This window comes from Lethenteron reissneri, chromosome 67 (genome assembly GCF_015708825.2).
Source record: "Lethenteron reissneri isolate LAM-NWPU_2019-01 chromosome 67, ASM1570882v1, whole genome shotgun sequence".
NCBI lineage: Eukaryota > Metazoa > Chordata > Hyperoartia > Petromyzontiformes > Petromyzontidae > Lethenteron > Lethenteron reissneri.
Genome location: NC_083845.1, coordinates 7,603,502 through 7,630,929, shown reverse-complemented (window position 1 = coordinate 7,630,929; position 27,428 = coordinate 7,603,502). Strand labels below are relative to the sequence as shown.

The 27,428-nt window shown below is 48.6% G+C and overlaps 2 protein-coding genes across 2 annotated transcripts in view; one reads left to right on the top strand and one right to left on the bottom strand.

Moving 5' to 3' along the window:
* LOC133360130 (collagen alpha-1(XXVII) chain-like) lies at nucleotides 1-26,053 on the top strand. The gene is made up of 17 exons (XM_061578716.1): nucleotides 1-49; nucleotides 2,554-2,661; nucleotides 5,145-5,198; nucleotides 6,765-6,872; nucleotides 7,884-7,937; nucleotides 9,176-9,229; nucleotides 9,731-9,787; nucleotides 10,907-10,960; nucleotides 12,774-12,827; nucleotides 14,683-14,736; nucleotides 16,824-16,877; nucleotides 18,350-18,457; nucleotides 20,471-20,578; nucleotides 21,301-21,408; nucleotides 22,538-22,591; nucleotides 23,331-23,393; nucleotides 25,874-26,053. The coding sequence occupies exons 4-17, from the start codon at nucleotides 6,870-6,872 to the stop codon at nucleotides 26,051-26,053; spliced, it is 1,005 nt and encodes a 334-aa protein (XP_061434700.1). The 5' UTR covers nucleotides 1-49; nucleotides 2,554-2,661; nucleotides 5,145-5,198; nucleotides 6,765-6,869.
* A 616-nt stretch (nucleotides 26,054-26,669) lies between these two features.
* LOC133360129 (collagen alpha-1(XXVII) chain-like) overlaps nucleotides 26,670-27,428 on the bottom strand; it is a 90,233-nt gene continuing 89,474 nt past the window's right edge. The window contains exon 36 of the mRNA XM_061578715.1: nucleotides 26,670-26,679. Within this exon, the coding sequence (XP_061434699.1) occupies nucleotides 26,670-26,679 (10 nt within the window). The remainder of the gene's footprint in view (nucleotides 26,680-27,428) is intronic.

Here is a 27,428-nt window from a genome sequence, read left to right as displayed (position 1 = left end):
AGTTGGCTCCGGTGGCGAGGAGGGATCGGGCGGAAACGACGGACTCAAGGTTTGCTTCCTGGAATCCCGCCACCACCACCGCCACCACCACCGCCACCACCACCACCGTCACCACCACCACCGTCACCACCACCACCGTCACCACCACCACCGCCACCACCACCACCGTCACCACCACCACCACCACCACCGTCACCACTACCACCGCCACCACCACCGCCACCACCACCACCGTCACACCACCGTCACTGTCACCACCGTCACCACCACCACCGCCACCACCACCATCACCACCACCGTCACCACCACCACCGCCACCACCACCGTCACCGTCACCACCACCACCGTCACTGTCACCGCGCGGTTTCGCCGGCTCCGGTTTTGACGTCGGTGGCGGTACAACGTGACCGTTTACCGCTCCGATTAATTTTTTTTTTCGTTCAATTTTGACTTAAAACTTTCGTGACTTCAGCAGCAATTCAGATTCTTGGTTCTTTCGGTGAAGTCACTTAGATAGAAAATTTAATAGAAATTATAAATTGAAAATAGTTAAAGCTTTTATTAAAAAAAAAATAATAAAGGGGGGGTGGGGCGGGGGGAGTGGGGAGGTGCGAGTGGGGATGGTGGAGTGGGCAGGGGGGGAGTGGGGAGGTGAGAGTGGGGAGGGGGGGAGTGGGGAGGGGGGGAGTGGGGAGGGAAGGGTGGGGAGGGGGGGGGAGTGGGGAGGGGAGGGAGTGGGGAGGGGGGGAGGGAGGGGGGGGAGTGGGGAAGTGGGGTGGGGAGGGGGGGTGGGAAGGGGGGGAGTGGGGAGGGGGGGGAGTGGGGAGGGGGGGGAGTGGGGTAGGGAGGTGGGGAGGGAAGGGTGGGGAGGGGAGGGAGTGGGGAGTGGGGAGGTGGGGGTGGGGAGGGGGGGAGTGGGGAGGGGGGGGAGTGGGGAGGTGGGGGTGGGGAGGGGGGGGAGTGGGAAGGGGGGGGTGGGGAGGGGGAGGGGGGGGAGTGGGGAGGTGGGGGTGGGGAGGGGGGGAGTGGGGAAGGGGGGGAGTGGGGAGGGGGGGGTGGGAGGGGGAGGGGGGGGAGTGGGGAGGTGGGGGTGGGGAGGGGGGAGTGGGGAGGGGGGGGAGTGGGGAGGTGGGGGTGGGGAGGGGGGGGGAGTGGGGAGGGGGGGAGGAGAGGTGGGGAGGGGGTGGGGAGGGGGGGGGAGTGGGGAGGGGGGGGAGTGGGGAGGGGGGTGGGGAGGGGGGGGAGTGGGAAGGGGGGGGGAAGTGGGGGTGGGGAGGGGGGGTGGGAAGTGGGGGTGGGGAGGGGGGGGTGGGAAGTGGGGGTGGGGAGGGGGGGGAGTTGGGAGGGCGGGTTTATCTCTGGGAAAGAATCGGAGAATCCTGGAGGCAACCCGCGCGGATCAGGGGGAGAGAGCTCACAAAGACAAAGCCCCCACCCCGTGGCGCCAGGCCACCAGCACGTCGGGAGCAAGTGCCGTTAGCGAGGAGCAGCGCCCTCACGTGAAGGCCGGCACGGCACTCGAGATGACGCATTTGAGGCTGAGTCGACCTAGGAGGGAGGGAGAGGGGGTGGGGGGGGTGGCAGGGCCAGGACCGGTTGGGCTAAATCGTCGCCGGCGTTGGTGACCGCGAGCTGGAATCGATCTGCGGGCCGTAGCCAGGAGGGGGGGGGGGGGGTCACGCAGAGTGGGGGGTCATGCTGGTCCACTCTGCTCACGTTTCCATGTCCTTGGTGGCCAACAGAGGGTCCTGGTCAGAGGTCGCAAACGGGTTTTGATTCCTTACCCGTACCCGGCCGCACCAGGGTTGCAAACGGGTACCCGTACCCGGCCGTACCCGTACCCTACCCGTGCCCGGTCGGGTACGGGTAGGGTACAGGTACGGGTACCCGATTGCGACCTCTGGGATGAAGCCATGTTGCAGACGCGGGTGGGTTGATTCTAGGAACTTGAATTGTGAGAAGAGACAAGACGTTGGGAAATGAGTGACAAACGGTGACTCACCAGTGACTCACGGCCTACCCGTACCCGGCCGCACCAGGGTCGCAAACGGGTACCCGTACCCGGCCGGGTACGGGTAGCCGGGTATCGGGTAGGGTACGGGTATCGGGTACCCGGTTGCGACCTCTGGTCCCGGGTCGCGAGGCTGGATATCAGCGGCAGCCGTCTTCCAAAAAAAGTGAGGAAGGAGGAAAAGGAAAATGCTTGGAAGCTCCGCCTGATGTTTTTTTTATCGGTTTCGTTTCATGCGGATTTGGAGGAGCGCGTTTGGCAGGCTGGGTTTCTCGTGAAACCTCGATCGGGTGTTTTTGTTGTTGTTGTTTTTGTTTTTGTTGTTGTTTTTACGACGGACGCGGACTTTCCCCGCGCGGCCGGCAACCATCGACGGACCACGGCACGAACTCGGCAAAAACTACTTTTGCATCGGCGGCGCAGTGAAACGTGCAAACGGTGGATCGCGTAAGAGCAGGCGACGGCTTTCGGACGGGATGTGACCCCTCTCAGTTCTCCCTCCCATCCCCTTCCCCGCGTGAATCCTCCCCGTGTCGCCCTAGGGAGACAAGGGTGACCCGGGTCCGGACGGGGAGAGTGGAGAGAGGGCGGAGATCGGGTCAAAGGGCAGCGACGGGCCAGTTGGTGACTCGGGCATCGTGGGCGTCAGGGTCAGTGTGTGGCTCTCTCTCTCTCTACAAAGACAAAGATCCTCACACCCCGTGTAGCCTTAAGGGACTGCTGGGGCAAGTGCTGTTAGCGAAGGCCGGCACGGCGCACTTGGGGGTGGGTGGCCAGCACCACGCCAGATGCATGAAGACAAAGATTTAATTTTAGATTTGAAGCTTTGGTGACTGCAAGGATTCATGTACTCTTAGGTTTTTTTCGATAAAGTCACGTAGGTAAAAAAATAAAATTCAAATTAATAAAAGTAACGATAGAAACTAAATAAAATATGTTATTAATAATAGGAACAAAATATTGTATTAATAATAGAAACTAAATAAAATATTTTATTAATGATAGGAACAAAATAAAATATGTTATTAATAATAGGAACAAAATAAAATATGTAATTAATAACAGAAACAAAATGTTTTATTAATAATAGAAACCAAATAAAATATTTTATTATTTTATTTTGTTTCTATTATTACTTTTATTAATTTTAATTTTATTTTTTTACCTACGTGACTTTACCGAAAAAACCTACAAAGATTTCAGTTTAATTTCATTTCAGTTTCATTTAGTAGGTACTTGCTTCTACTACCCCGGCTTTGCCCGGGACTTGTATTCACCACGCCCGGCCGCCTTTGTCTCCCCAGTGGTGATGTTCACACACCGCAGCAGTTACTCGTTTAAGGCTGAGTCGACCTAGGGGAGGCCCAGGAGCGGTTAAAAAAATCGTCACCGGTGGTGGCCGTGAGCGGGAATCGAACTCGGGTCGCCGGGTTCGTAGCGCGGCGCGCTACCCGCTACACTACGCTGCGTTACGCTTCCACGTGCGCGGGTCACGTGACAGGTGTGACGTCACAGCTCACTTGCCGTGCAAAAAATCAATGCATTATTGAGCTCCCCCTCCCACCCCCCAAAAAAAAAAGTGGATTTTTATAATTGTTGCATGGTGTTCAGTCTGGAAAGTACCCACATGGCAAATGTCAAGTTTGTTGCATGCCGGGAAGTACGCTAAACATCAGGGGCGGTTTCTTCATTAGGGCGATTGGGCGACGCACCACCAATGTCATTCAACCACAGAGTCACGCTAGCCGTCACTGTGCAGCCTCTGGATATAGTCCAATCAGCGTCATGTCACGTTCTGTGGAGTACCGCCTCTTTTTGGGCGATTTCACTCCGGCTGAGAATCGCCCCGAGTGGCCCCATAGACTTACATTCAAAGATGTTTTTTTTTGAACGGGGGCGCTGCAATGCATTCTCTACGACTTCCGGGAGGGCTCGCACTAACGTGCTTACGTCATCATACGTGCTTACGTCATCATACGTAAGCACGTTTCATCCAACAATATAATTTGTGGCCACCTAGTGGAATCTTTAATAATAGTTTTAATAGTGAGTATAGAAACAAACAAGATGTATTGTAAGAGTCACTTTATTTTTCATTAATATTAAAGAAGTGAAGTTGCCTTTACATGCTTAAGCTGATTTAAAGCTTTCGTGACTGCAGGGATTCATCTTCTTGGTTCTTTCGGTAAAGTCACGTAGAAGGGAAGTAATAAAATAATAAAAATAAAACATAATAAAACAATTCTCACGACGTTTCGGCCACAACGCAAGCAGCCGTCCTCAGGTGAAAACCAGGTCCGTCGAGGCGACAGAGTCTGAATGAAACAGCACACGGGCTTGGAGCATATATATAAGCTGGGCGCATTGACAAAGGAATTTGCATATCAACAGGAATTTAGCATATTTATGGGAAATGCAGGAATGCAGTACTAATTACATTCCTGCATTTCCCATAAATATGCTAAATTCCTGTTGATATGCAAATTCCTTTGTCAATGCGCCCAGCTTATCTATATGCTCCAAGCCCGTGTGCTGTTTCATTCAGACTCTGTCGCCTCGACGGACCTGGTTTTCACCTGAGGACGGCTGCTTGCGTTGTGGCCGAAACGTCGTGAGAATTGTTTTATTATGTTTTATTTTTATTATTTTATTACTTCCCTTCTACGTGACTTTACCGAAAGAACCAAGAAGATGCTTAAGCTGTTAATTTATCCATTGCATGGGTGGACCTTATCCTTATCAATCATCCAGACATTTGCCCCCCCTGAGAGATTTTGCAGGAGCCGCCACTGCTAAACATATTGAACAGACACACATAATCACAACTTTGCCGTTTAGACATATGGAGATAACCCTGTGAGCCATGCGGCTCTTGACTCGGGTGCAACCGCAACAAAAACAAAAACGCGAACAAGAAACATCTTAAAGTGACTACCCGCAACAGAAAAATCCTGTTGCTGATGAGCGTGCATCTGTTGTTGTTCCTGCTGCTGTTGCTGCTGCTCACGATGATGATGCTGCTACTAATGCTGCTAATGATGATGCTGCTGCTGCGGATGGCGATGATGATGATGGTATTGATGCGTTTGTTGTTGCTGCTGCTGCTGTCGATGATGATCTCATTTTGTTGTAGGGTTTGGAAGGGAAGATTGGCAAACCTGGAGAGAGAGGAAAACTTGGACGGAAGGTATAACTTAAACATGTTTTATTTTGCCAGGGGAGGCCCACTGAGCTATGTAGCTCTTTTTCAGAAGTGCCCTGGCCACAAATAATAGCTCAGCAAAGTCGCTTATCACGTGGTAATTGTTTTTGCAGTAGCCAAACACTTTGAACGCGCGACGTTGATTCTAAATGCGGAGGGAAAACCCGGAGGACCCGGAGAAAAATCCACGCGACCACGGGGGAGAGAGAGACACGCAAACTCCAAATATACAGCAGCAGCAGCGGGCGTCAGGGTTGGGATTGAACCCACGACCTCCTGTACACCAGGCAAGGTAGTTAACATCTCCTAGCCACCGTGATGATGATGAGAGAGAGAGACACGCAAACTCCAAATATACAGCAGCCGGCGTCAGGGTTGGGATTGAACCCACGACCTCCTGTACACCAGGCGAGGTAGTTAACATCTCCTAGCCACCGTGATGATGAGAGAGAGAGACACGCAAACTCCAAATATACAGCAGCAGGCGTCAGGGTTGGGATTGAACCCACGACCTCCTGCACACCAGGCGAGGTAGTTAACATCTCCTAGCCACCGTGATGATGATGAGAGAGAGAGACACGCAAACTCCAAATATACAGCAGCAGGCGTCAGGGTTGGGATTGAACCCACGACCTCCTGTACACCAGGCGAGGTAGTTAACATCTCCTAGCCACCGTGATGATGATGAGAGAGAGAGACACGCAAACTCCAAATATACAGCAGCAGGCGTCAGGGTTGGGATTGAACCCACGACCTCCTGTACACCAGGCGAGGTAGTCAACATCTCCTAGCCACCGTGATGATGAGAGAGAGAGACACGCAAACTCCAAATATACAGCAGCAGGCGTCAGGGTTGGGATTGAACCCACGACCTCCTGCACACCAGGCGAGGTAGTTAACATCTCCTAGCCACCGTGATGATGATGAGAGAGAGAGACACGCAAACTCCAAATATACAGCAGCAGGCGTCAGGGTTGGGATTGAACCCACGACCTCCTGTACACCAGGCGAGGTAGTCAACATTTCCTAGCCACCGTGATGATGATGAGAGAGAGAGACACGCAAACTCCAAATATACAGCAGCAGGCGTCAGGGTTGGGATTGAACCCACGACCTCCTGTACACCAGGCGAGGTAGTCAACATTTCCTAGCCACCGTGATGATGATGAGAGAGAGAGACACGCAAACTCCAAATATACAGCAGCAGGCGTCAGGGTTGGGATTGAACCCACGACCTCCTGTACACCAGGCGAGGTAGTTAACCTTCCGCCGCCAACACATGCGCACGTGAAGCTCGCAGCCAGCGGTCCGAGCGAGAGAATTTTACTGTTTTATATTTTTGTTATTTTATTTTTTTCCCTTCTACGTGACTTTACCGAAAGAACCAAGAATATGAATTCCCTATTGTTTGTTGTTCATTGTTGTTTGTGTCTCATTGTTCTTAGCTATTGTCTATCGTTCCACCGTTTATTGTTGTTCATGATTGTTTGTTGATTGCCATTTGTTGTTTGTTGTTGTTGCTGCTGCTGTTGTTGTTGTCTTTCTTACCAGGGTGACAAGGGTCAGCTGGGCCCCGTGGGGGAGCAGGGCACCACGGGCCTCGTCGGGAAGGATGGAGACACGGGGATCAAAGGCGTTCGCGGCAGCAGAGGCCCAATGGTTCATTTTAATCATTATAATTCGTTATTATCATTGATTATTATTCATTATAATGTATTATTATGCATTATTATTATTCATTATTATTCAATATTATTCATTATTAGTATTCGTTATTATTCATTGTTATTATTCACTATTAATCAATATTATTTATTCTTATTCATCATTAATTATTATGCATTATTATGCATTATTATTTATTCATTATTAATCATTATTATTTTCATTATTATTGCTTCTTATTTATTCAATGCTAGTCATTATTATTTATTATTTTTATTATTTTTATTTAATAATATTATTATATTATATTATTACTTGTTATTATTCATCATTTATTCTTATTCATTTTTATTTATTTTTATTAATAATCATTATTATTAATTTTTATTTATTATGCATTATTATTTATTGTTATGTATTATTCATTATTATTATTTATTATTATTATCGATTATTGCACTCTGTTACCCAGGAAAGCCTCATTGATCTCTGTCTGGATGTCTCTGTCTCTGATCTCTATCTGGTTATCTCTGCTCTTATCTCTAACTGGCTGTCTTTGATCTGATCTCTATCTGGATGTCTCTGTCTCTGATCTCTATCTGGTTATCTCTGCTCTTATCTCTAGCTGGCTGTCTTTGATCTGATCTCTATCTGGTTGTCTCTGTCTCTGATCTCTATCTGGTTATCTCTGCTCTTATCTCTAGCTGGCTGTCTTTGATCTGATCTCTATCTGGTTGTCTCTGCTCTGATCTCTCTTGGCTCATATCACTGCACCTATTTTGTTACGTATTTGTGTCCTTTCGTCAACATCGTGACCCAGGTCGCCCTCACGAACCGTTCTCCCTCTCATCCCGGTCTCACCTGGACACACAGACTCACCTTTCGGCGCCCTGAGCGAGCGGACGTCGTCGCGGGCTGCATGACCCGCCGTGACTCTTGAAAACACCGGATCGGACTCGCCCCGCCGCATGTTGGTTATTCATTTTTTTATTTGTCGCCTCCCAGGGTACACCGGGGCGAATGGGAGTCCACGGCGAATCGGGGATCCCGGGGAATTCGGTGAGTGTCCGCGATAAACGTCAAAAAATTATTAAGTAAAACCTTGGATTGCGAGCATAATTCGTTCCGGAAACAAGCTTGTAATCCTAAACTCTCGTATATCAAAGCACTCGTGTATCAGTTGTGATCACGTGATGCTCGGCAGGCAAAGCATTACTGCTCGTATTGCAAGACCTCGCTCGTTTATCAAGTTAATATTTAATTTAAAAAAATGCTCGTCTTGCAAAACACTCACAGACCAAGTTACTCACAATCCAAGGTTTTTACTGTATACATGTTTAGAGGGTTTCATATAAATGTTGTGTCGTTAACCCACCACCACCACCACCTGAGACGACCAGCCAATCGGCAAGGTTGTCTACGCCGCGTAAGCAAAAACGTGCCAATTGGCTGCTACCTTCAGCCCAACCGGATTGTGTGTTGCAGAGTAAATCTAAACAAACGATTGCAAATTTGAGTACCGCGACGTAATCGCTAGTGATTTTACTCTCCCAGCACACGACCGGTTTAGTGGCGAACTAGCATTTAATTCTAGATTTGAAGCTTTCGTGACTGCAAGGATTCATATTCTTAGGTTTTTTTCGGTAAAGTCACGTAGGTAAAAAAATTCAAATTCAAATTAATGAAAGTAAAATAAAAATAAAATAAAAATCACGACGTTCCACCTGAAGACGGAAGCTTGTGTTGCCTCCGAAACGTCGTGATGTTTATTTTATTTTTATTTTACTTTCAATAATTTTGATTTTAATTTTTTACCTACGTGACTTTGGTGGTGAGACTGGGCCATAAAGAAGGCTGCTGCTGGCTCTGTTGTAGGCCAATCGGTGTCAAAGACGGTGCATCACACATTAGTATCAGAGCCGTGTTTGTGTTTGTATGTTCACCACCATCACTGTGTGTGTGTGTGGTTAATGCAGTAACTTTATTCCTTGCGAAAGGTTTATATTTGTTGTTTGAGCATCTTGAAACCCCCATCTCCCCTCCCCCCTATACGATTGGTTCTTTCGGTAAAATCACGTAGAAGGGAAATAAAAAAAATATTTATTTCCCTTCTACGTGACTTTACCGATAGAAACAAGAATATGAATCCCTGCAGTCACGAAAGCTTTAAATGGAACCCCCCCCCTGTTTTATTGCCAGAAAGGGTAAAATCTATTCTTATTTTTTTTTTTATTTGTGTACACTTTGTTGTTGGTGTTGTTATTGTTGTTGTTGTTATTGTTGTTGTTGTTATTCAGGGGCACAAGGGCCCTCTGGGCCCAAGAGGAATATCTGGGCACAAAGGTGAAAAGGTGAGATGCATTTTTATTTTTGGAGTTTGGGATATTTTTGGCTTGAAGTTTTCTGGATGAAGAGGAAAGACCCCAGCTGGGCCCCAAAGTGAGAGGGCCGGGAGGTATGCAGTCAACAATGCTTGACTCAGGGAGGAGGACGCCCCTGCCATGCATAGTCCCATGGGATGTTGGCTATCAACAACAAGGCAACTCCTATGACTAATTGGGATTGGGACGCAAGCGTAGGATTGATCACCCTGTCGCTGGCCGCCTTTGGGGAGGGTGTATAGTGTGAAAGGCCGAAACACCCTAGGAACCAAAGGTTCACTACTGACGATGCGCTCCCCAAATTTCACCAGGCTCACTGTTCATGAACTCTTGGAAGTGCTTGCACAAAGGATAGTAACATCTCATCCTGTGTTCTTTGGAATCTGAATATGACCGGATCCGTGTGTGTGTTGGTGGTCCAGTAATGAATTTTGTTTTTGTTTTAATCCGTCACGCTTTTTTGGCTTGCAGGGAGAGCAAGGGGAAGACTGGAAGGGAGCAGGACCCACCGGACCGCCCGGCGAGAGAGTGAGTGCAATGCAGCCACATCGCCCAACGCTCTCGGGCTCCCCATACCAAACAAACTCAAGTTCATTTATTTGGTATAGCCCTGTGAGCCATTCGGCTGTTGAATCGGGTGCAACCGCAACAAACAAAAACATGAAAAACATCTTAAAGTGAATATGTAACTGAGTGCAAACAGAAATCCAAGAAAAGACAGCAAAATATTGCAGGAAAAAATCACCGTACACCAACGCTGTGTGCAAAAATCCCAGTGGGATGCAAGTCAAACAACCAACAACAACCACAAGACAACTTAGATTAAGGCCATCAGTCTAACTCTGTACTATAACACACAAACATGGCTAAACCAATATACTTTTCGAAATCACCAAAATAAAGCCATGAAAGCAATGAAACACTGACACACAGATCAGAGATTCTAGATTTGAAGCTTTCGTGACTGCAAGGATTCATACTCTTTGGTTTTTTTTCGGTAAAGTCACGTAGGTGAAAAAATAAAATTAAAATTACTGAAAGTAATAATAAGAATAAAATAATAAATCACGACGTTTCGGAGGCAACACAAGTCTCCGTCATCAGGTGGGACCGTCACAGCCAGATTTACTGTATCAAGTGGGGCAAAAAATGTGTTCGTAGCGCAGCGTAGCGCTAACCGCTACACCACCGCTCCACACCATCACCACAGACACATACGAAAGAGTCAGATTATACAAATATACACAGACATTGTTACTGATGAGAACAGACAACACCAATGACAATGGAGATGATGATGAGGATGAATATAATGATAATGTTTAAAATGATGATGATGGTGTAATGAAGGTGATTATAGGGAGGTATGATGATGATGATGATATTTAAGATCATGATGATGATGGTGATGGTATAACGAAGGTGATTGTGAGGATGGATAATGATGATATTTAAGATCATGATGATGATGGTCTAATGAAAGTAATTAAGAGGATGGATGAAAATTATATTTAAGATCATGATGGTGACGACGATAATGATTATAAGCAATTAGGATTGTTAATGTTTATTCGTGATACCAACGATAATTATTACCAATACCCCGGTATTGCGAGTGATGACACTGGACGGGTGTTCGTGTTTAAGGGGCCCCAAGGCAGCTCTGGAGAGAAGGGGCTCTCGGGAGATCAGGGATATCCGGTCAGTGATGGAGACACGACCCAAATGTCTGCTTACATCCCATTGATGGACACTGACCCTCTGACTCAACACTGAGACACAGACTCAACGCTGACTCACAGACTCAACACTGACACACAGACTCAACACTGACCCACAGACTCAACACTGACCCACAGTCTCAACACTGACCCACAGTCTCAACACTGATACACAGACTCAACGCTGACTCACAGCCTCAACACTGACCCACAGACTCAACACTGACACACAGACTCAACGCTGACTCACAGACTCAACGCTGACTCACAGCCTCAACACTGACCCACAGACTCAACACTGACACACAGACTCAACACTGACTCACAGACTCAACACTGACCCACAGACTCAACACTGACACACAGACTCAACGCTGACTCACAGCCTCAACACTGACCCACAGTCTCAACACTGACACACAGACTCAACACTGACCCACAGACTCAACACTGACACACAGACTCAACACTGACCCACAGACTCAACACTGACACACAGACTCAACACTGACCCACAGACTCAACACTGACACACAGACTCAACACTGACCCACAGACTCAACACTGACCCACAGACTCAACACTGACACACAGTCTCAACACTGACCCACAGACTCAACACTGACACACAGTCTCAACACTGACCCATAGACTCAACACTGACACACAGACTCAACACTGACACACAGTCTCAACACTGACACACAGACTCAACACTGACACACAGACTCAACACTGACACACAGTCTCAACACTGACCCACAGACTCAACACTGACACACAGACTCAACACTGACCCACAGACTCAACACTGACACACAGACTCAACGCTGACTCACAGCCTCAACGCTGACTCACAGCCTCAACACTGACCCACAGCCTCAACACTGACACACAGACTCAACACTGACCCACAGACTCAACACTGACACACAGACTCAACAATGACACACAGACTCAACGCTGACTCACAGACTCAACACTGACACCACAGACTCAACACTGACACCACAGACTCAACACTGACACCACAGACTCAACACTGACACCACAGACTCAACACTGACACCACAGACTCAACACTGACACCACAGACTCAACACTGACACCACAGACTCAACACTGACACACAGACTCAACGCTGACTCACAGTCTCAACACTGACTCACAGTCTCAACGCTGACACAGTCTCAACACTGACTCACAGTCTCAACGCTGACCACAGACTCAACACTGACACACAGACTCAACACTGACACACAGACTCAACACTGACACACAGACGCAACGCTGACTCACAGTCTCAACACTGACTCACAGTCTCAACGCTGACACAGTCTCAACACTGACTCACAGTCTCAACGCTGACACAGTCTCAACACTGACTCACAGTCTCAACGCTGACCCACAGACTCAACGCTCACCAAAGTAGGGTCAGTATATTCCCGGGTTCACTCGGTTTGGGTGCCACGTTCACCTCTCACCGCACAGGGACAGCTGCCATTGGGGGTGCCCTTGGCCACACTGAGGCACGCTGTGAATGTTTAGTGACGACGGTGATGACGACGATGACAATGATGATGACGATAATGACGACGATGATGATGACGATGAAGAGGATGATGATGACAACGATGATGATGACGATGATAACGATGATGACAATGATGATGACTATGATGATGATGACGATGATGATGATGACCATGATGATGACGATAATGACGACGATGATGATGATGACGATGATGATGACGACGATGATGACGACAATGATGACGTTTCCTTCCTAGGGTCTGGTTGGCGTTCTTGGCTCAAGAGGCCAAGAAGGGCAACAGGGAACCCCTGTAAGTATGAGTATGCGTGTATGTTTGTTGAACTTATTTCGCACCGTACGTAGTCAACTTTGCTAATCGGAGGTGCAGTGTTGAGTCTATGGGCAGTGTTGAGTCTATGGGCAGTGTTGAGTCTATGGGCAGTGTTGAGTCTATGGGCAGTGTTGAGTCTATGGGCAGTGTTGAGTCTATGGACAGTGTTGAGTCTATGGGTAGTGTTGAGTCTATGGGCAGTGTTGAGTCTATGGGCAGTGTTGAGTCTATGGGCAGTGTTGAGTCTATGGGCAGTGTTGAGTCTATGGGCAGTGTTGAGTCTATGGGCAGTGTTGAGTCTATGGGCAGTGTTGAGTCTATGGGCAGTGTTGAGTCTATGGGCAGTGTTGAGTCTATGGGTAGTGTTGAGTCTATGGGCAGTGTTGAGTCTATGGGCAGTGTTGAGTCTATGGGCAGTGTTGAGTCTATGGGCAGTGTTGAGTCTATGGGCAGTGTTGAGTCTATGGGCAGTGTTGAGTCTATGGGCAGTGCTGAGTCTATGGGCAGTGTTGAGTCTATGGGCAGTGTTGAGTCTATGGGCAGTGTTGAGTCTATGGGCAGTGTTGAGTCTATGGGCAGTGTTGAGTCTATGGGTAGTGTTGAGTCTATGGGTAGTGTTTAGTCTATGGGTAGTGTTGAGTCTATGGGTAGTGTTGAGTCTATGGGATAGTGTTGAGTCTATGGGTAGTGTTGAGTCTATGGGCAGTGTTGAGTCTATGGGCAGTGTTGAGTCTATGGGCAGTGTAGAGTCTATGGGTAGTGTTGAGTCTATGGGCAGTGTTGAGTCTATGGGCGGTGTTGAGTCTATGGGCGGTGTTGAGTCTATGGGCGGTGTTGAGTCTTTGGGCGGTGTTGAGTCTATGGGCGGTGTTGAGTCTATGGGCGGTGTTGAGTCTTTGGGCGGTGTTGAGTCTATGGGCGGTGTTGAGTCTATGGGCGGTGTTGAGTCTATGGGCGGTGTTGAGTCTATGGGCAGTGTTGAGTCTATGGGCAGTGTTGAGTCTATGGGTAGTGTTGAGTCTATGGGTAGTGTTGAGTCTATGGGATAGTGTTGAGTCTATGGGTAGTGTTGAGTCTATGGGCAGTGTTGAGTCTATGGGCAGTGTTGAGTCTATGGGCAGTGTAGAGTCTATGGGTAGTGTTGAGTCTATGGGCAGTGTTGAGTCTATGGGCAGTGTTGAGTCTATGGGCAGTGTTGAGTCTATGGGCAGTGTTGAGTCTATGGGCAGTGTTGAGTCTATGGGCAGTGTTGAGTCTATGGGTAGTGTTGAGTCTATGGGTAGTGTTTAGTCTATGGGTTGTGTTGAGTCTATGGGTAGTGTTGAGTCTATGGGCAGTGTTGAGTCTATGGGCAGTGTTGAGTCTATGGGCAGTGTAGAGTCTATGGGTAGTGTTGAGTCTATGGGCAGTGTTGAGTCTATGGGCAGTGTTGAGTCTATGGGCAGTGTTGAGTCTATGGGCAGTGTTGAGTCTATGGGCAGTGTTGAGTCTATGGGCAGTGTTGAGTCTATGGGCAGTGTTGAGTCTATGGGCAGTGTTGAGTCTATAGGTAGTGTTGAGTCTATGGGCAGTGTTGAGTCTATGGGCAGTGTTGAGTCTATGGGCAGTGTAGAGTCTATGGGCAGTGTTGAGTCTATGGGCAGTGTTGAGTCTATGGATGCCCATAGACTCAACGCTGCACCTCCGATCAGCGTGGTGGGCTACGTACATCCCTGCTCTCTCGCGCCTCGTTTGGCGTGGACGCCGCCGCTGTGCGAAACCCAGCGAACATTTTTATCGTCGTGAAGCTCATTATTATTATTCTTTCGTTTTTTCCACGACATTTTCTTCGTAGGGCAACACAGGCCCCCCTGGAATCGATGGCGCTAAAGGAGCCAAAGGCTACAAGGTGAGAGCACCACGTGGTTCATTCCGTGTCCCACCAGCAGGAGCATCGCGGTTTGCAATGAGATGTTAACTACCTCGCCTGGTGTGCAGGATATCGTGGGTTCGATCCCGATCCTGACGCCTGCTGCTGTATATTTGGAGTTTGTGTGTCTCTCTCATCATCATCACAGTGGCTAGGAGATGTTAACTACCTCGCCTTGTGTGCAGGAGGTCGTGAGTTCGATCCCGACCCTGACGGCTTCTCAATATTTGGAGTTTGCGTGTCTCTCTCTCTCCCCGTGGTGAGATGTTAACTACCTCGCCTGGTATACAGGAGGTCGTAGATTGGATCCAGACCCTGACACTGGCTGTTAATGCATACGTATATATTTGTAGATATATGTAATTACTGGCAAAATGTCACACTGCCCGACTTGTCAATGTTGTAGTGGGTTTACTCTCCAACCAACAACCGGTTAGTGCTGTACTAGTAACGAATTCATATTCTTGGTTCTTTCAGTAAAGTCACGTAGAAGGGAAATAATAAAATAATAAAAATATAAAACAATACAATTCTCACGACGTTTCGACTGCAACACAAGCAATCGTCATCAGGTGTGAAATCCACAGCAAGAAAACTTTTTTTCTAAAACTTTATTCAAAATTTTTTGCTGTGGATTTCACACCTGATGATGATTGCTTGTGTTGCAGTCGAAACGTCGTGAGAATCTTATTGTTTTATATTTTTATTATTTTTTTATTTTCTTGCTGTGGATTTCACATCTGATGATGATTGCTTGTGATCGTGAGAATGTTATTGTTTAATATTTTTATTATTTTATTATTTCCCTTCCACGTGACTTTACCGAAAGAACCAAGAATATGAATCCCTGCAGTCACGAAAGCTTTAAATCGAAATTTAGTAACGAATTGGCAAGTTTAGCTTTCGTGACACAACATTACTAATTAGCTGTGTCGGGTCGTGGCGGGTTTAACGACTCAACATTTATATTCAAGCGATGTCACCCAATTATGGATAATATTGGTCACAAAAGCCTCGAATGTCTATGAGTTAAACTCTCAATTTGGAGTTTGCGTGTCTTCACCCGTGATCGCGTGGATTTTTCTCCGGATCCTCCGAGTTTTTTCCCCTCCACATTTCAGACTCAAGGTCACGCGTTCAGAGATAATTTGGCTGCTGCTATACATTTCCACGCGATGCTAATCCTCTTCATTTGTGGTCAGGTCTCTTAATGAACAAAAGAGCGATATAGTTAAGTAGGCCTTAGCTGGTAAAATAAAATAAAAATTTGTTAAAAATGTAGTTACAGAATCCATGCATGCAATAATGAAAAATAGTTTAACATCGCCCGGGCTGACCGATGTACCAGATTAATATTTCGTTCGTGACATAAAAAATAATAATCTTGATTTGAACTGTTAATTAAATGAGTCTTCTTAGACATGTTAGCATTTATCCTTGAGACACACCCAGAATTAGTGCAGTGGGGAGCGGTGGCACGGAGGGTCACACTACAAACCCGGCGACCCGAGTTCGGCTCCCGCTCACGGCCACCAACACCACCGACGACGATTATCTGAACTGGTCACTGGGCCTCCCCTAGGCCGGCTCAGACTGGTGCAGAGGTCGCAAACGGGTTTTAATTCCTTACCCGTACCCGTACCCAGCCGCACCAGAGTCGCAAATGGGTACCCGTACCCGGCCGGGTACCCGTTCCCTACCCGTACCCGTACCCTACCCGAAATGAGTGACAAACGGTGACTCACCGGTGACTCACGGCCTACCCGTACCCGGCCGCACCAGGGTCGCAAACGGCTACCCGTACCCGTACGCGGCCGGGTACGGGTAGCCGGGTAACGGGTAGGGTACGGGTATCGGGTACCCGGTTGCGACCTCTGGCCTGGTGCAGCGGGTGTGGGATTAACATCGCCGTCGGTGAGACGAAGGGCGGCCGGGCGTGGTTACTGGCCACCCCACCGGCTCGTGCGACGTGCCGGCCTCCGCACAGGTGCTCGCGAACAGCACTTGCCCGACAGTCTGTTAAGGCTACATGTCGGGGCTGGGTGGGCATCTTTGTCTTTGTGCAGGGACAGGCAGGGAAGTCTGGAGCGGTCGGTGCACGGGGAAACCCAGGTCTTCCAGTAGGTGAAATACTGACCAACCACGCACACGCGCACGCGCCAACTCCTTCGCCCCGGATCGCTCCACCCATTCACTCATTCGTTTATTCGTTCGGCCACTCGGCCGTTCGGTCGCCCACGCGTCCTTCACCCGTTGTCGGTGAGCGATTCAAGTCGCTCGTTTATACAGGTAGGAACAATGTTCCACACTGCCCACCAGGGATTTATTGTCTGTCTGTCTGTCGTGCATATATAAATATATAATACACACAGCTCTTTGATTGGTGGAGACCTTGCAAACAGCTCTTTGATTGGTGGAGACCTACTGCCGGGTACGGAGAGGGGAGGTGCCTAAGGGAGGAGGGTCAGGGGAGGGGCCTAAGAGAGGGGGGGGTCAGGGGAGGGGCCTAAGAGAGGGGGGGTCAGGGGAGGGGCCTAAGGGAGGGGGGGGGTCAGGGGAGGGGCCTAAGGATATGGGGGGTTGGTCAGGGGAGGGGCCTAAGGGAGGGGGAGGAGCCGATAGTGAAGGGGGCTGCCTGGCTACCTGGCTGGATGTTGGCTGTCGTGCACGAATGCGCTGTCCAATCAAGTTCCTACCTGCCCACTCCGAAGGAACGTGTTTCGACGCGCGAGCTCATTCTGTGACTCATTCGTCCAGTCGTCTGTTTAAATTCGCCGTTCATCCGTGCGATCACTCGGCCTTTCCTTCGGTTCTCGTATTCATTCATTCACCCACCCACTCATTCAATGAGCCTCTCTCTCTCTTTCGCAACATTCGCTCACTCATTCCTTCCCAACTCCGGTTCACGCATTTTCAAGGAAGCTCGGTGGTAGCTCTGTGGTATCCACTTCCCCGGGGAGGCCGGCTCCGTACCACGGAGGGCCCCGGCCGCTCTGAGAGGTTTCCGAACGGATTCTTCGTTCTCACGTTGCGACGTTGATCGCACGCAGTCGGGATGAAGTTGATGACAATTATATCATCGGCAAACATGAAAATCTATAACAAACTAAAAAGCCCTTGAAGCTAACCATGCACAGCCACTTCCGATATCTTCCTTTCAGACATTTCCCGTGACCCCTGTGACCTCTGCGACTTCCATGAGCACCTTGACCTCCATGACCCGTGACCTCTGTGATCATATTGTGGTGCCCAGTGACCTCCATAACTCTCATAAACCCCGTGAACCCCATAACCATTGTGACCCCAGTGACTACTGCATGACCTCCTTGACCCCCATAACCGCCGTGACCCCAGTGACCTCAATGACCAGCGCGGATCCAAATTACCTCCTTGACGGCGGATCCCCTGTGACCTGTCACCCCCATTGACCACGTGACCCCCGTGACCTCCTTGACCCCCAGTAACTACCGCGTGTCCCCCGTTGACCACATGACCCCCTTGACCCACAGTGACCACCGCGTGTCCCACGTGACCTCTGTTGACCCCCCGTGACCCCCGTAGCGTTTCCCACGAGCGTGCCGTTGTGTTGCAGGGGGTCATGGGGCCTCCCGGGCCGAAGGGCGTGGGGGGCCAGGAGGGGGCGGCCGGGGACTACGGAGCGGATGGCGTCACCGGGGAGAACGGCCAGCCTGGTTCTCCCGTAAGGCCACCATCATCATCATCATCGTCATCGTCGTCGTCGTCATCGTCGTCGTCACTGTCATTATCGTCGTCGTCGTCATTGTCATCGTCGTCATTGTCATTATCATCATCGTCGTCATCGTCGTCACCGTCATCGTCATTGTCGTCATCGTCGTCATTGTCATTATCATCATCGTCGTCATTGTCATCGTCGTCATCGTCGTCATTGTCATCGTCATCATCGTCGTCACCGTCATCATCGTCGTCATTGTCATCATCATCATCGTCGTCACCGTCATCATCGTCGTCACCATCATCATCGTCATCATCGTCATCACCGTCATCGTCGTCACCGTCAATATCGTCATCGTCGTCATTGTCGTCATTGTCATCGTTATCATCATTGTCATTGTCATCGTCATCATCGTTGTCATCATCGTCATCATCGTCATTGTCATCGTCGTCGTCGTCATCATCGTCATCGTCATCATCGTCGTCATCATTGCCAGATTTGTGGATTTCTCCACAAATCCAGATTTGTGAATTTCTCCACAAATCTGGCTGCTGTCAGCCTGATGATGCCGGTTGTAATTACTGGCGAAACGTCGTACACTCAGATTGTAAACGTTGTGGCTTGGCTCTCCAACACACCGATGTTGCTGTACTAGTAACGCATTGGCAACGTTCTGTTTACGCGACAACCCTTACTAATTGGCTGTGTCGGGTGGTGGCGGGTTTAACAACACATTTATATATTTCTCTTTGGTTCTTTCGGTAAAGTCACGTATAAAGAGAAAATAATAAATTAAATACTAGCATACGACGTTTCCATTGCAACACGAACAATCATCATCAGGTATAACTGAAATAGAAACACAAATCTAGTATACTTAGAAATGGAATGTAATACAACAGAGAGTCGGATAACATAACAGTCAACACCCTACCTGGTTGATTACGTTCTTCCTGAGAATGCTAAATTTGAGAGAGAGATTAAACACAGAACCAGAGACATATAGACAGACATATAAATATTTTGGGGACAATCCATAATACAGACATATAAGTAGAGACAGATATCACAGAGATACAAAAATAGTAATTCCTGCAGTCACGAAAGCTCCAAATTAAGTATTTATATATTTACCTGTATTATGGATTATCCCCAAAATATTTTCCGGCTTAGTTCGCGTAAATATAAACGTGTCTTCTTGGTTCTTTCGGTAAAGTCACGTAGAAGGGAAGTAATAAAATAATTACTTATTATTTTATTACTTCCCTTCTACGTGACTTTACCGAAAGAATAATTATTTTATTACTTCCCTTCTACGTGGTGGTAGAACATCTGAACGCCACCTGTTTCGTTAGCAGAAAGGGAACGACCCCCCGTCCTTATTTTTCATACTTTGTTACCGGAGGCAAGAATCAAAGGTCCCGATGATAAACCCCGCCGCGTTAAACCACCCCCACCACCACCACCACAACCCTCGCCAAGAAAAAATTAATAGTTGAATGAATCTCGACTTGAATCTTTCGTGACTGCAGGAATTCATATTCTTTGGGTCTTTCGGTAAAGTCACGTAGAATGGAAATAACAAATAATAAAAATAAAACATAATAAAATAATTCTCACGACGTTTCGGCCACAACGAAAGCAGCCGTCCTCAGGTGAAGAACAGGTCTGTCGGAAAGACAGCGTCATTCAGACGTCATAATAAAATAAAATAATATTATATATATTACATTTTATTATGTTTTATTTGTATTATTTTATTATTTCCATTCTACGTGACTTTACCGAAAGAACCAAGAAGATGAATCCCTGCAGTCACGAAAGCTTTAAATCGAAATTTAAACTAGTCGTTAAACCCGCCCCCCCCCCCCCCCCCCCACGATGAGCAAGGTTTGCGTCGCGTGAACAAAAACGTGGCCAGCTTCACCTACGAGTGCAGCGCGTGGCGGCCGTGTGTTTCGAGAGTTTTAAACCCAACCGCGGCATTTCCTCCGTGTGTCTCCGCTTCGCCCGCCGCAGGGAGATCGGGGCGACGACGGGGAGGAGGGTGCGGACGGCTCTGCGGGTGCCACGGGCGAACCGGGGAATCATGGCGTGCCCGGTCTCCACGGACCCACGGGTTTCAAGGTTCGCGCAAAAAGCCAAATGGTTTGGCCCGTCGGGAAATGTTTCATTGATCGTTGAGCAACGATCGTCGACTGGCGCTGGGGCTGCGGCAGAGGTCGCAACCGGGTACCCGATACCCGCACCCTACCCGATACCCGGCAGCGATAGTGCGATAGAGCCTTCGACACTTCACGTGGTAGCCTCAAAGTGCACCTAGCCTGGCACAGGCGCCGTGGTGACGTCACCGTCACTTAGTGGCGAATGGTGCGGGGTATTGGTAGTGAAAGCGGTCGTAATCCACAGCGGATTAGTAAGGTTTGTCACGTAAACAGACCATTCCAATTCGTCACTAGTACAGCACATCCGTTGTGTTGGAGAGCAAATCCACAACATTCACAATCATCTGAGTTTACGACGTTTCGCCAGTAATTACAACGGGCATCATCATAAATCGAGGTGTAGATGTTATGACGTCACTTGTGAGCCCTACACGTGCGAAGGGGGGGTGGGTGGGGGTGGATTAATGAATGCATATCAATTACAATGGGCTGTGTCGGGTGAATAGGCGGGTTTACCGACACATTTATATTTACGTGATCTAACCCAAACAAAAAAAAACCCTCTTATTACAGATTATATCGGTTGCTGAAGCCTCCTTCTGCTACCCAATGTTAAACTGATCAGTGGCAATGTTGGTGATAGTGATGGCATTGGTGGTGGCTGCTGTGTGCGTTCCTGTCAAGGGAGGGATGGGTTTGCCTGGGCAGGGCGGTCCAACCGGGATGAGAGGATCGGAGGGCACCACGGGGATAGCCGGAGAGACCGGATCGCCAGGCAGCAAAGGGAAGCCCGTAAGTGACGTGCACGCACACACAGACACGTGTGAGCCTCAACAGACTGCTGGGGCAAGTGCTGTTAGCGAGCAGCAGGAGCACCATACCTGGCAATCACTTATCAGTGCCCTATCTTATTGTAACGGGTTCCGGAGGCACTTGTAGAGGTAACTTCTTTATTACAATACAACACTCCAACAGTCCTGATACTCTGTTACAGCCTAGGTACACAACCTAGGTACACAGCCCACCACTGGCCCGCACAGCGTCCCGGCCCTTACAAGGACAAGCGGGACGAGGGGGTCCAGGGTCCTAAGCTGGCTGGCTGGCGGGTCTTGGGTCTTGAGCTGCTGCGACTGGCCCCGATCAGCCAGGGAGCTGCCCTTTTATGCCTCGTCCCCAACGAGGGGTGGGGTTGTGTGCGCCCCCAGATATCCCACAGAGCACACACAGCCCCCCTGTTGGTGGCGCCAAGGGGCTTAGCTGTATGGGTTGCCTGGGATCCTAGCGCCTGGCGCCAAGGGCTTATCTGCCTAGGATCCCAGAGCCCCCAGAAGCCCCTCCCCTCTTATGGCACAAGCGTAGGATTGATCACCCTGTCGCTGGCCGCCTTTGGGGAGGGTGTATAGTGTGAAAGGCCGAAACACCCTAGGAACCAAAGGTTCACTACTGACGATGCGCTCCCCAAATTTCACCAGGCTCATTGTTCATGAACTCTTGGAAGTGCTTGCACAAAGGATAGTAACATCTCATCCTGTTTTCTTGGAATCACAGAGCAATTCCGAACCTTATTGGTCACCCCGTGCCGCTTATAAATCTCAACGTTCATCCTACAAGAAGTGAACCAGCCATCACAAGTGATAGCTCAACGAAGTGGACTTATCACCATCCTTCTGGAAATTTATAGCAGCAGCCGAATACTCTAAACGCGTGGTGACGTCGATTCTAAATGTGGAGGGGAAAACCCGAGGGCCCCGAGAACAATCCACGCGACCACGGAGAGAGAGAGAGACACGCAAACTCTAAATATACAGCAGCAGTCGTCATGGTCGTGATCGAACCCACGACCTCCTGCACTCCAGGCGAGGTAGTTAACATCTCGTCACGTGTGTATGTGACGTGCGAAATTGTCGTCTTGTTTTGGCAGGGAGACTCTGGAGAAGCGGGCTTCAGTGGAATGCAAGGTCCAATCGGCCCAAAGGTTGTTCAATTTCTGCATTCAGTTGTTCAATTTCGCTTATCGCGTTTCAAAAAGTGTAACCCGTTTTTCCGTTCGTTCGTTGGTTGTTTTTCGGGGTGGGGGGGGGGATGAGGTTCATTCCCAGCGTGCTGAGATCAAGTGCACATTCGGGACACGCTCGCTCGCTATGGATCATGGCCCGTGGATTGAGATACCGCAGAACTGGTTCTGAGAGCCCTTGGAATGTTGAACACGTGGTAGGCTTTCACGACCAATATCATCCACAATACAGGGTTTTTTTTTTTGGGGGGGGGGGGGTTAGATCACATAAATATATAAATGTGTCGTTACTAGAGCAGCACCGGTGTGGCAAACCTTACTAGTTGGCTGTGTCGGGTGGTGGCGAGCTTCACGACACATTTATGTATTTACGCGATCAAACCCAACACTATGGAGCCCCCTGGAATGTCACCAATTCCGATTCCGTCTCCTAACCGGTACGCGTGCGGAATTTGAAGCAACGGCACGAGTTTCCCCACTCCTCTTTCTTCTTCTTAGACGTACTGGCCAGCGTGGAAGAGTAGGCCAACAACACCCGCTGGAGCCCTCTCCGTAGTCGAAGACCCTCTTCCGCTGGCAGCGGCGGCAGCCAAGCAATTGCAGGACCTGCGCCTTTACTTTTGTAACGCGTCGATATGTGCGCGCGTGGTTGTTGTTGTGGTGGTTGTTGTGGTTGTTGTTGTGGTGGTTGTTGTGGCAGGGATACCGGGGCGACGCGGGGCCGTACGGGATCATCGGACCGCGAGGATCTCCGGGAATGATCGTATGGCTTCACACGGCGATGGCAACAACAACAACAACACACCAGATGACAACAACAACCAGATGACAACAACACACCCACTAACAACAACACACCAGATGACAACAACCAGATAACAACAACAACAACAACACACCAGATGACAACAACACGCCCGCTAACAACAACAACAACAACCAGATGACAACAACACACCAGATAACAACAACACACCCACTAACAACAACAACAATAACCATATGACAACAATAACCAGATAACAACAACAACACACCAGATTACAACAACACGCCCACTAACAACAACAACAACCATATGACAACAATAACCAGATAACAACAACAACACACCAGATTACAACAACACGCCCACTAACAACAACAACAACAACCATATGACAACAATAACCAGATAACAACAACAACACACCAGATAACAACAACACACCCACTAACAACAACAACAACCATATGACAACAATAACCAGATAACAACAACAACAACACACCAGATTACAACAACACACCCGCTAACAACAACAACAACCATATGACAACAACAACCACATAACAACAACAACACACCAGATGACAACAACAACCAGATGACAACAACAAACCAGATGACAACGAGACACCAGACAACAACACACCAGATGACAACAACGACACACCAGACAACAACAACACACCAGATGACAACAACAACCAGATGACAACAACAAATCAGATGACAACGACACACCAGACAACAACACACCAGATGACAACAACAACAAACCAGTTGACAACGACACACCAGACAACAACACACCAGATGACAACAACAACAAACCAGTTGACAACGACACACCAGACAACAACACACCAGATGACAACAACAACAACACCGGATAACACAATGGATAATACGGCAGTTATCGCAACAAAGCGGATAATGTGGCAGATTATCCGGGCAGTGACCTTGGGCTGCGGCGCGCGTGCCGTGTGACTTGCCTGTGGATCCAACGCTGTGGAATCCGATGGGCTGCAAAGCTCTTTTCTTTCACATACGTCTGGTAGTGGGGCACGGGGTCAGAACGGTCGCAACGACAAACACAAACACGATAGGGGTGCAGAGTGCAAGAGAGTTAAACGAATCTTGATTTGAAGCTTTCGTGACTGCAGGAATCCACACCCTCTGATTCTTTCGGCAAAGTCACGTGGGTATAAGAAAACATAATCAAAGAAGAAGACACGACGTTTCGGCCGCAAAACAAGCGGCCTTCTTCAGGTGAGAGGCCGGCCGCTAGCGCCACCTGGAGACGGCTGCTTGTGTTATGACCGAAACGTCGTGTCTTCTTCTTTGATTATTTTTTTCTTCTATCTACCCACGTGACTTTACCGAAAGAACCAGAGATTGAAGGTAAGCAAATCACCGCTATAAATATGCGCACACAAGTAGAACGAAACTGTTGTTACTTTATATTCTTGGTTCTTTCGGTAAAGTCACGTAGAAGGGAAATCAAATTACACGATTGTGAATAATCAAATGTCGTCTCGAACGTATAAATCTCAACGTTCATCCTGCAGAATCCCATCACAAGGGAGAAACACAAATAGACAAAAAATTATAGTTTACCCGTATTGAAACGGCTGTACACCGTATGGACTTGAAAACTCAATTCCCCCTGTACAAGTGTAACGGGTTCCGGAGACACTTGTAGAGGTAACTTCTTTATTACAATACAACACTCCAACATATTCTTCAACACTCCAACAGTCCAACTCTCCAACAGTCCTGATACTCTGTTACAGCCTAGGTACACAGCCTAGCTACACAGCCTAGATACTCTACTCTGGCTACGCTCCGGAACTCGTCCTCACAAGGCCGTAGAGTCGGGAGTTCCAGAGTCCCAGCGCTGGCTCTCACAGCATCCCAGGGTCTTCAGATGGCTGGTCGTGGGTCTTGGGTCTTGAGTTACAACTGGGCCCCGATCGTCCAGGGAGCTCTCCTTTTATGCCTGGTCCAACGAGGGGTGGGGCCAAAAAGGCTTAAGCGCCTGGGAACCCAACGCCTGGCGCCCAGAGGCTTAAGCGTCTAGACCCCCTGGGAACCCAGCGCCTGGCGCCCAGAGGCTTAAGCGTCTGGACCCCCTAGGAACCCAACGCCTGGCGCCCAGAGGCTTAAGCGTCTAGACCCCCTGGGAACCCAGCGCCTGGCGCCCAGAGGCTTAAGCGTCTAGACCCCCTGGGAACCCAGCGCCTGGCGCCCAGAGGCTTAAGCGTCTGGACTCGCCTGGGATCCCAGAGCCCCCAGCAGCCCCTCCCTTCTTATGTCACTACACACGAATACGGGGTAAACCGTATGGGTTGACACGGTATGCAAATCCTCTATTATGGATTCTTCAATTTTCTGGAAAAAATTACACTGCTGCTAATTACACGATTGTGAAATCGATGATCACATGTCGTCTTGAGCGTCCACTTTTGTCACTGCAGGGCAGCTCTGGTGTGGCTGGGCCCTCTGGCCTCTCGGGGCCAAACGGAGTTCCCGTAAGTACCCGGGGGCGATCCCACGTGGCCCGGGGTCAAAAGGTCACCGTGCCCCAGCCATCGCTTGCTTTTTCCCCTGCTGCCAGATGCTGGCAGCCGTTTGCACGGCAGTGGGGCGGCTCGTGACATCTCCACTCAGTGGTGGCTGTTGTGAGCGAAAATCTGGGCGTTTTAATTAAGAAAAACCTCGTCGTGTTACACTGGTCAACAAAAAACAAAAACATGTTTTTCTGGCCTGGACTTTTGCAGCTGTTTTAGACTAATTTCAGGGTGCTGATTCCAAATGTGATGTCAGATTTGCTCTATCACGTCTGAATTTATGCTATTGGCATACCTATTTTAATTGATTTTACCCAAAATTAACTCTGCCACTTATGATTGCAAGTTGTTGCGAGTCAGCGACTGTTTCAGTGTTAAAATATGGCGCTGTATTTTTAGGATAGTGTGCTTATATAATTTTACGTAGATATCCACATTTATTTAATATTTTTCTTTTGCAGTTTTTATTGAAAATGCAATATTTGATATCTCAAAAACCTGATGTGATAGACAAAAACGGATGCCAGATTTGGAAGCAGCACCCCAAAATTATATACCTTATGCCAGAAAAAAGTGTGTTGACCAATGTAATCGGCCTTCCCGTGAAAGTGACACAGGGCGTTCATAAACAATATACGACGACAACAAAATAACAAAGCGATCAATCGCTGTCCCCATGACCCTCAAGTCCACACCACACAACTCATTTGACGCTGCGAAAAGCCTTGAGGTTTTCGCAGACATAGCAGGACATGACCTGCTATGTTTGCACAGCGCAACCCGGCGTTGTGACATCGTCTCGTTGCAGCCACGGGTGCCTTTTTATAAATCCTTTATATTAAGTTCGCTTGCTTGCTTGCTTGCGCGCTTTCGACCGTGCAAATCTTTCGGTCGTTTTTTAACCCACTTTTCCCGTGATCCAATCGAGCTGACATTTTGCACACAGACTCGTTGTGCGTGACAATTAATTTCCGTGAAATTTTTTTTTCCAAATTTTTACAATTTTTAGGAATTTTTTATTTATATTTAATTACCAATTGCTTAATGGTGGCAGGCAATCATCTGACCCATAGGTGGCAGCCATCTCAAGCCAGAGGACGAGAGGACTCTAGCCGCCTCGCATATAAAGGATTTATAGTGAAAAACTTTGTTTTTTCGGGTTAATTTTTTTTCAGCCGCACCACCTCTACATAACAAAAAGGCTCAGTCCCATTTACACGCACCTTTACATCATCCGCACCTAGTTTACACAACAAAGGCTCATTCCTAACAGCGTGCTTCAGCCGCACCGAACCTCACAAATATAATATTCAGAGCCTACCTTGGCTCCTCCCACCCTCAACCAGTATATATACAAATACTGTTTTCTTGGAATTTCTCTCACTTGATACAGCTATCGTGCTGTGACGGTTCCACCTGAAGACGGAAGCTTGTGTTGCCTCCGAAACGTCGTGATTTTTAT

What these genes read in the sequence shown, in the direction of transcription:
- LOC133360130 (XM_061578716.1), top strand. An exon ending in AAGGAGCCAAAGGCTACAAG is followed by an intron (nt 14,737 to 16,823) that starts GTGAGAGCACCA and finishes GTCTTTGTGCAG; the next exon opens with GGACAGGCAGGGAAGTCTGG. An exon ending in GAGGATCTCCGGGAATGATC is followed by an intron (nt 23,394 to 25,873) that starts GTATGGCTTCAC and finishes TTGTCACTGCAG; the next exon opens with GGCAGCTCTGGTGTGGCTGG.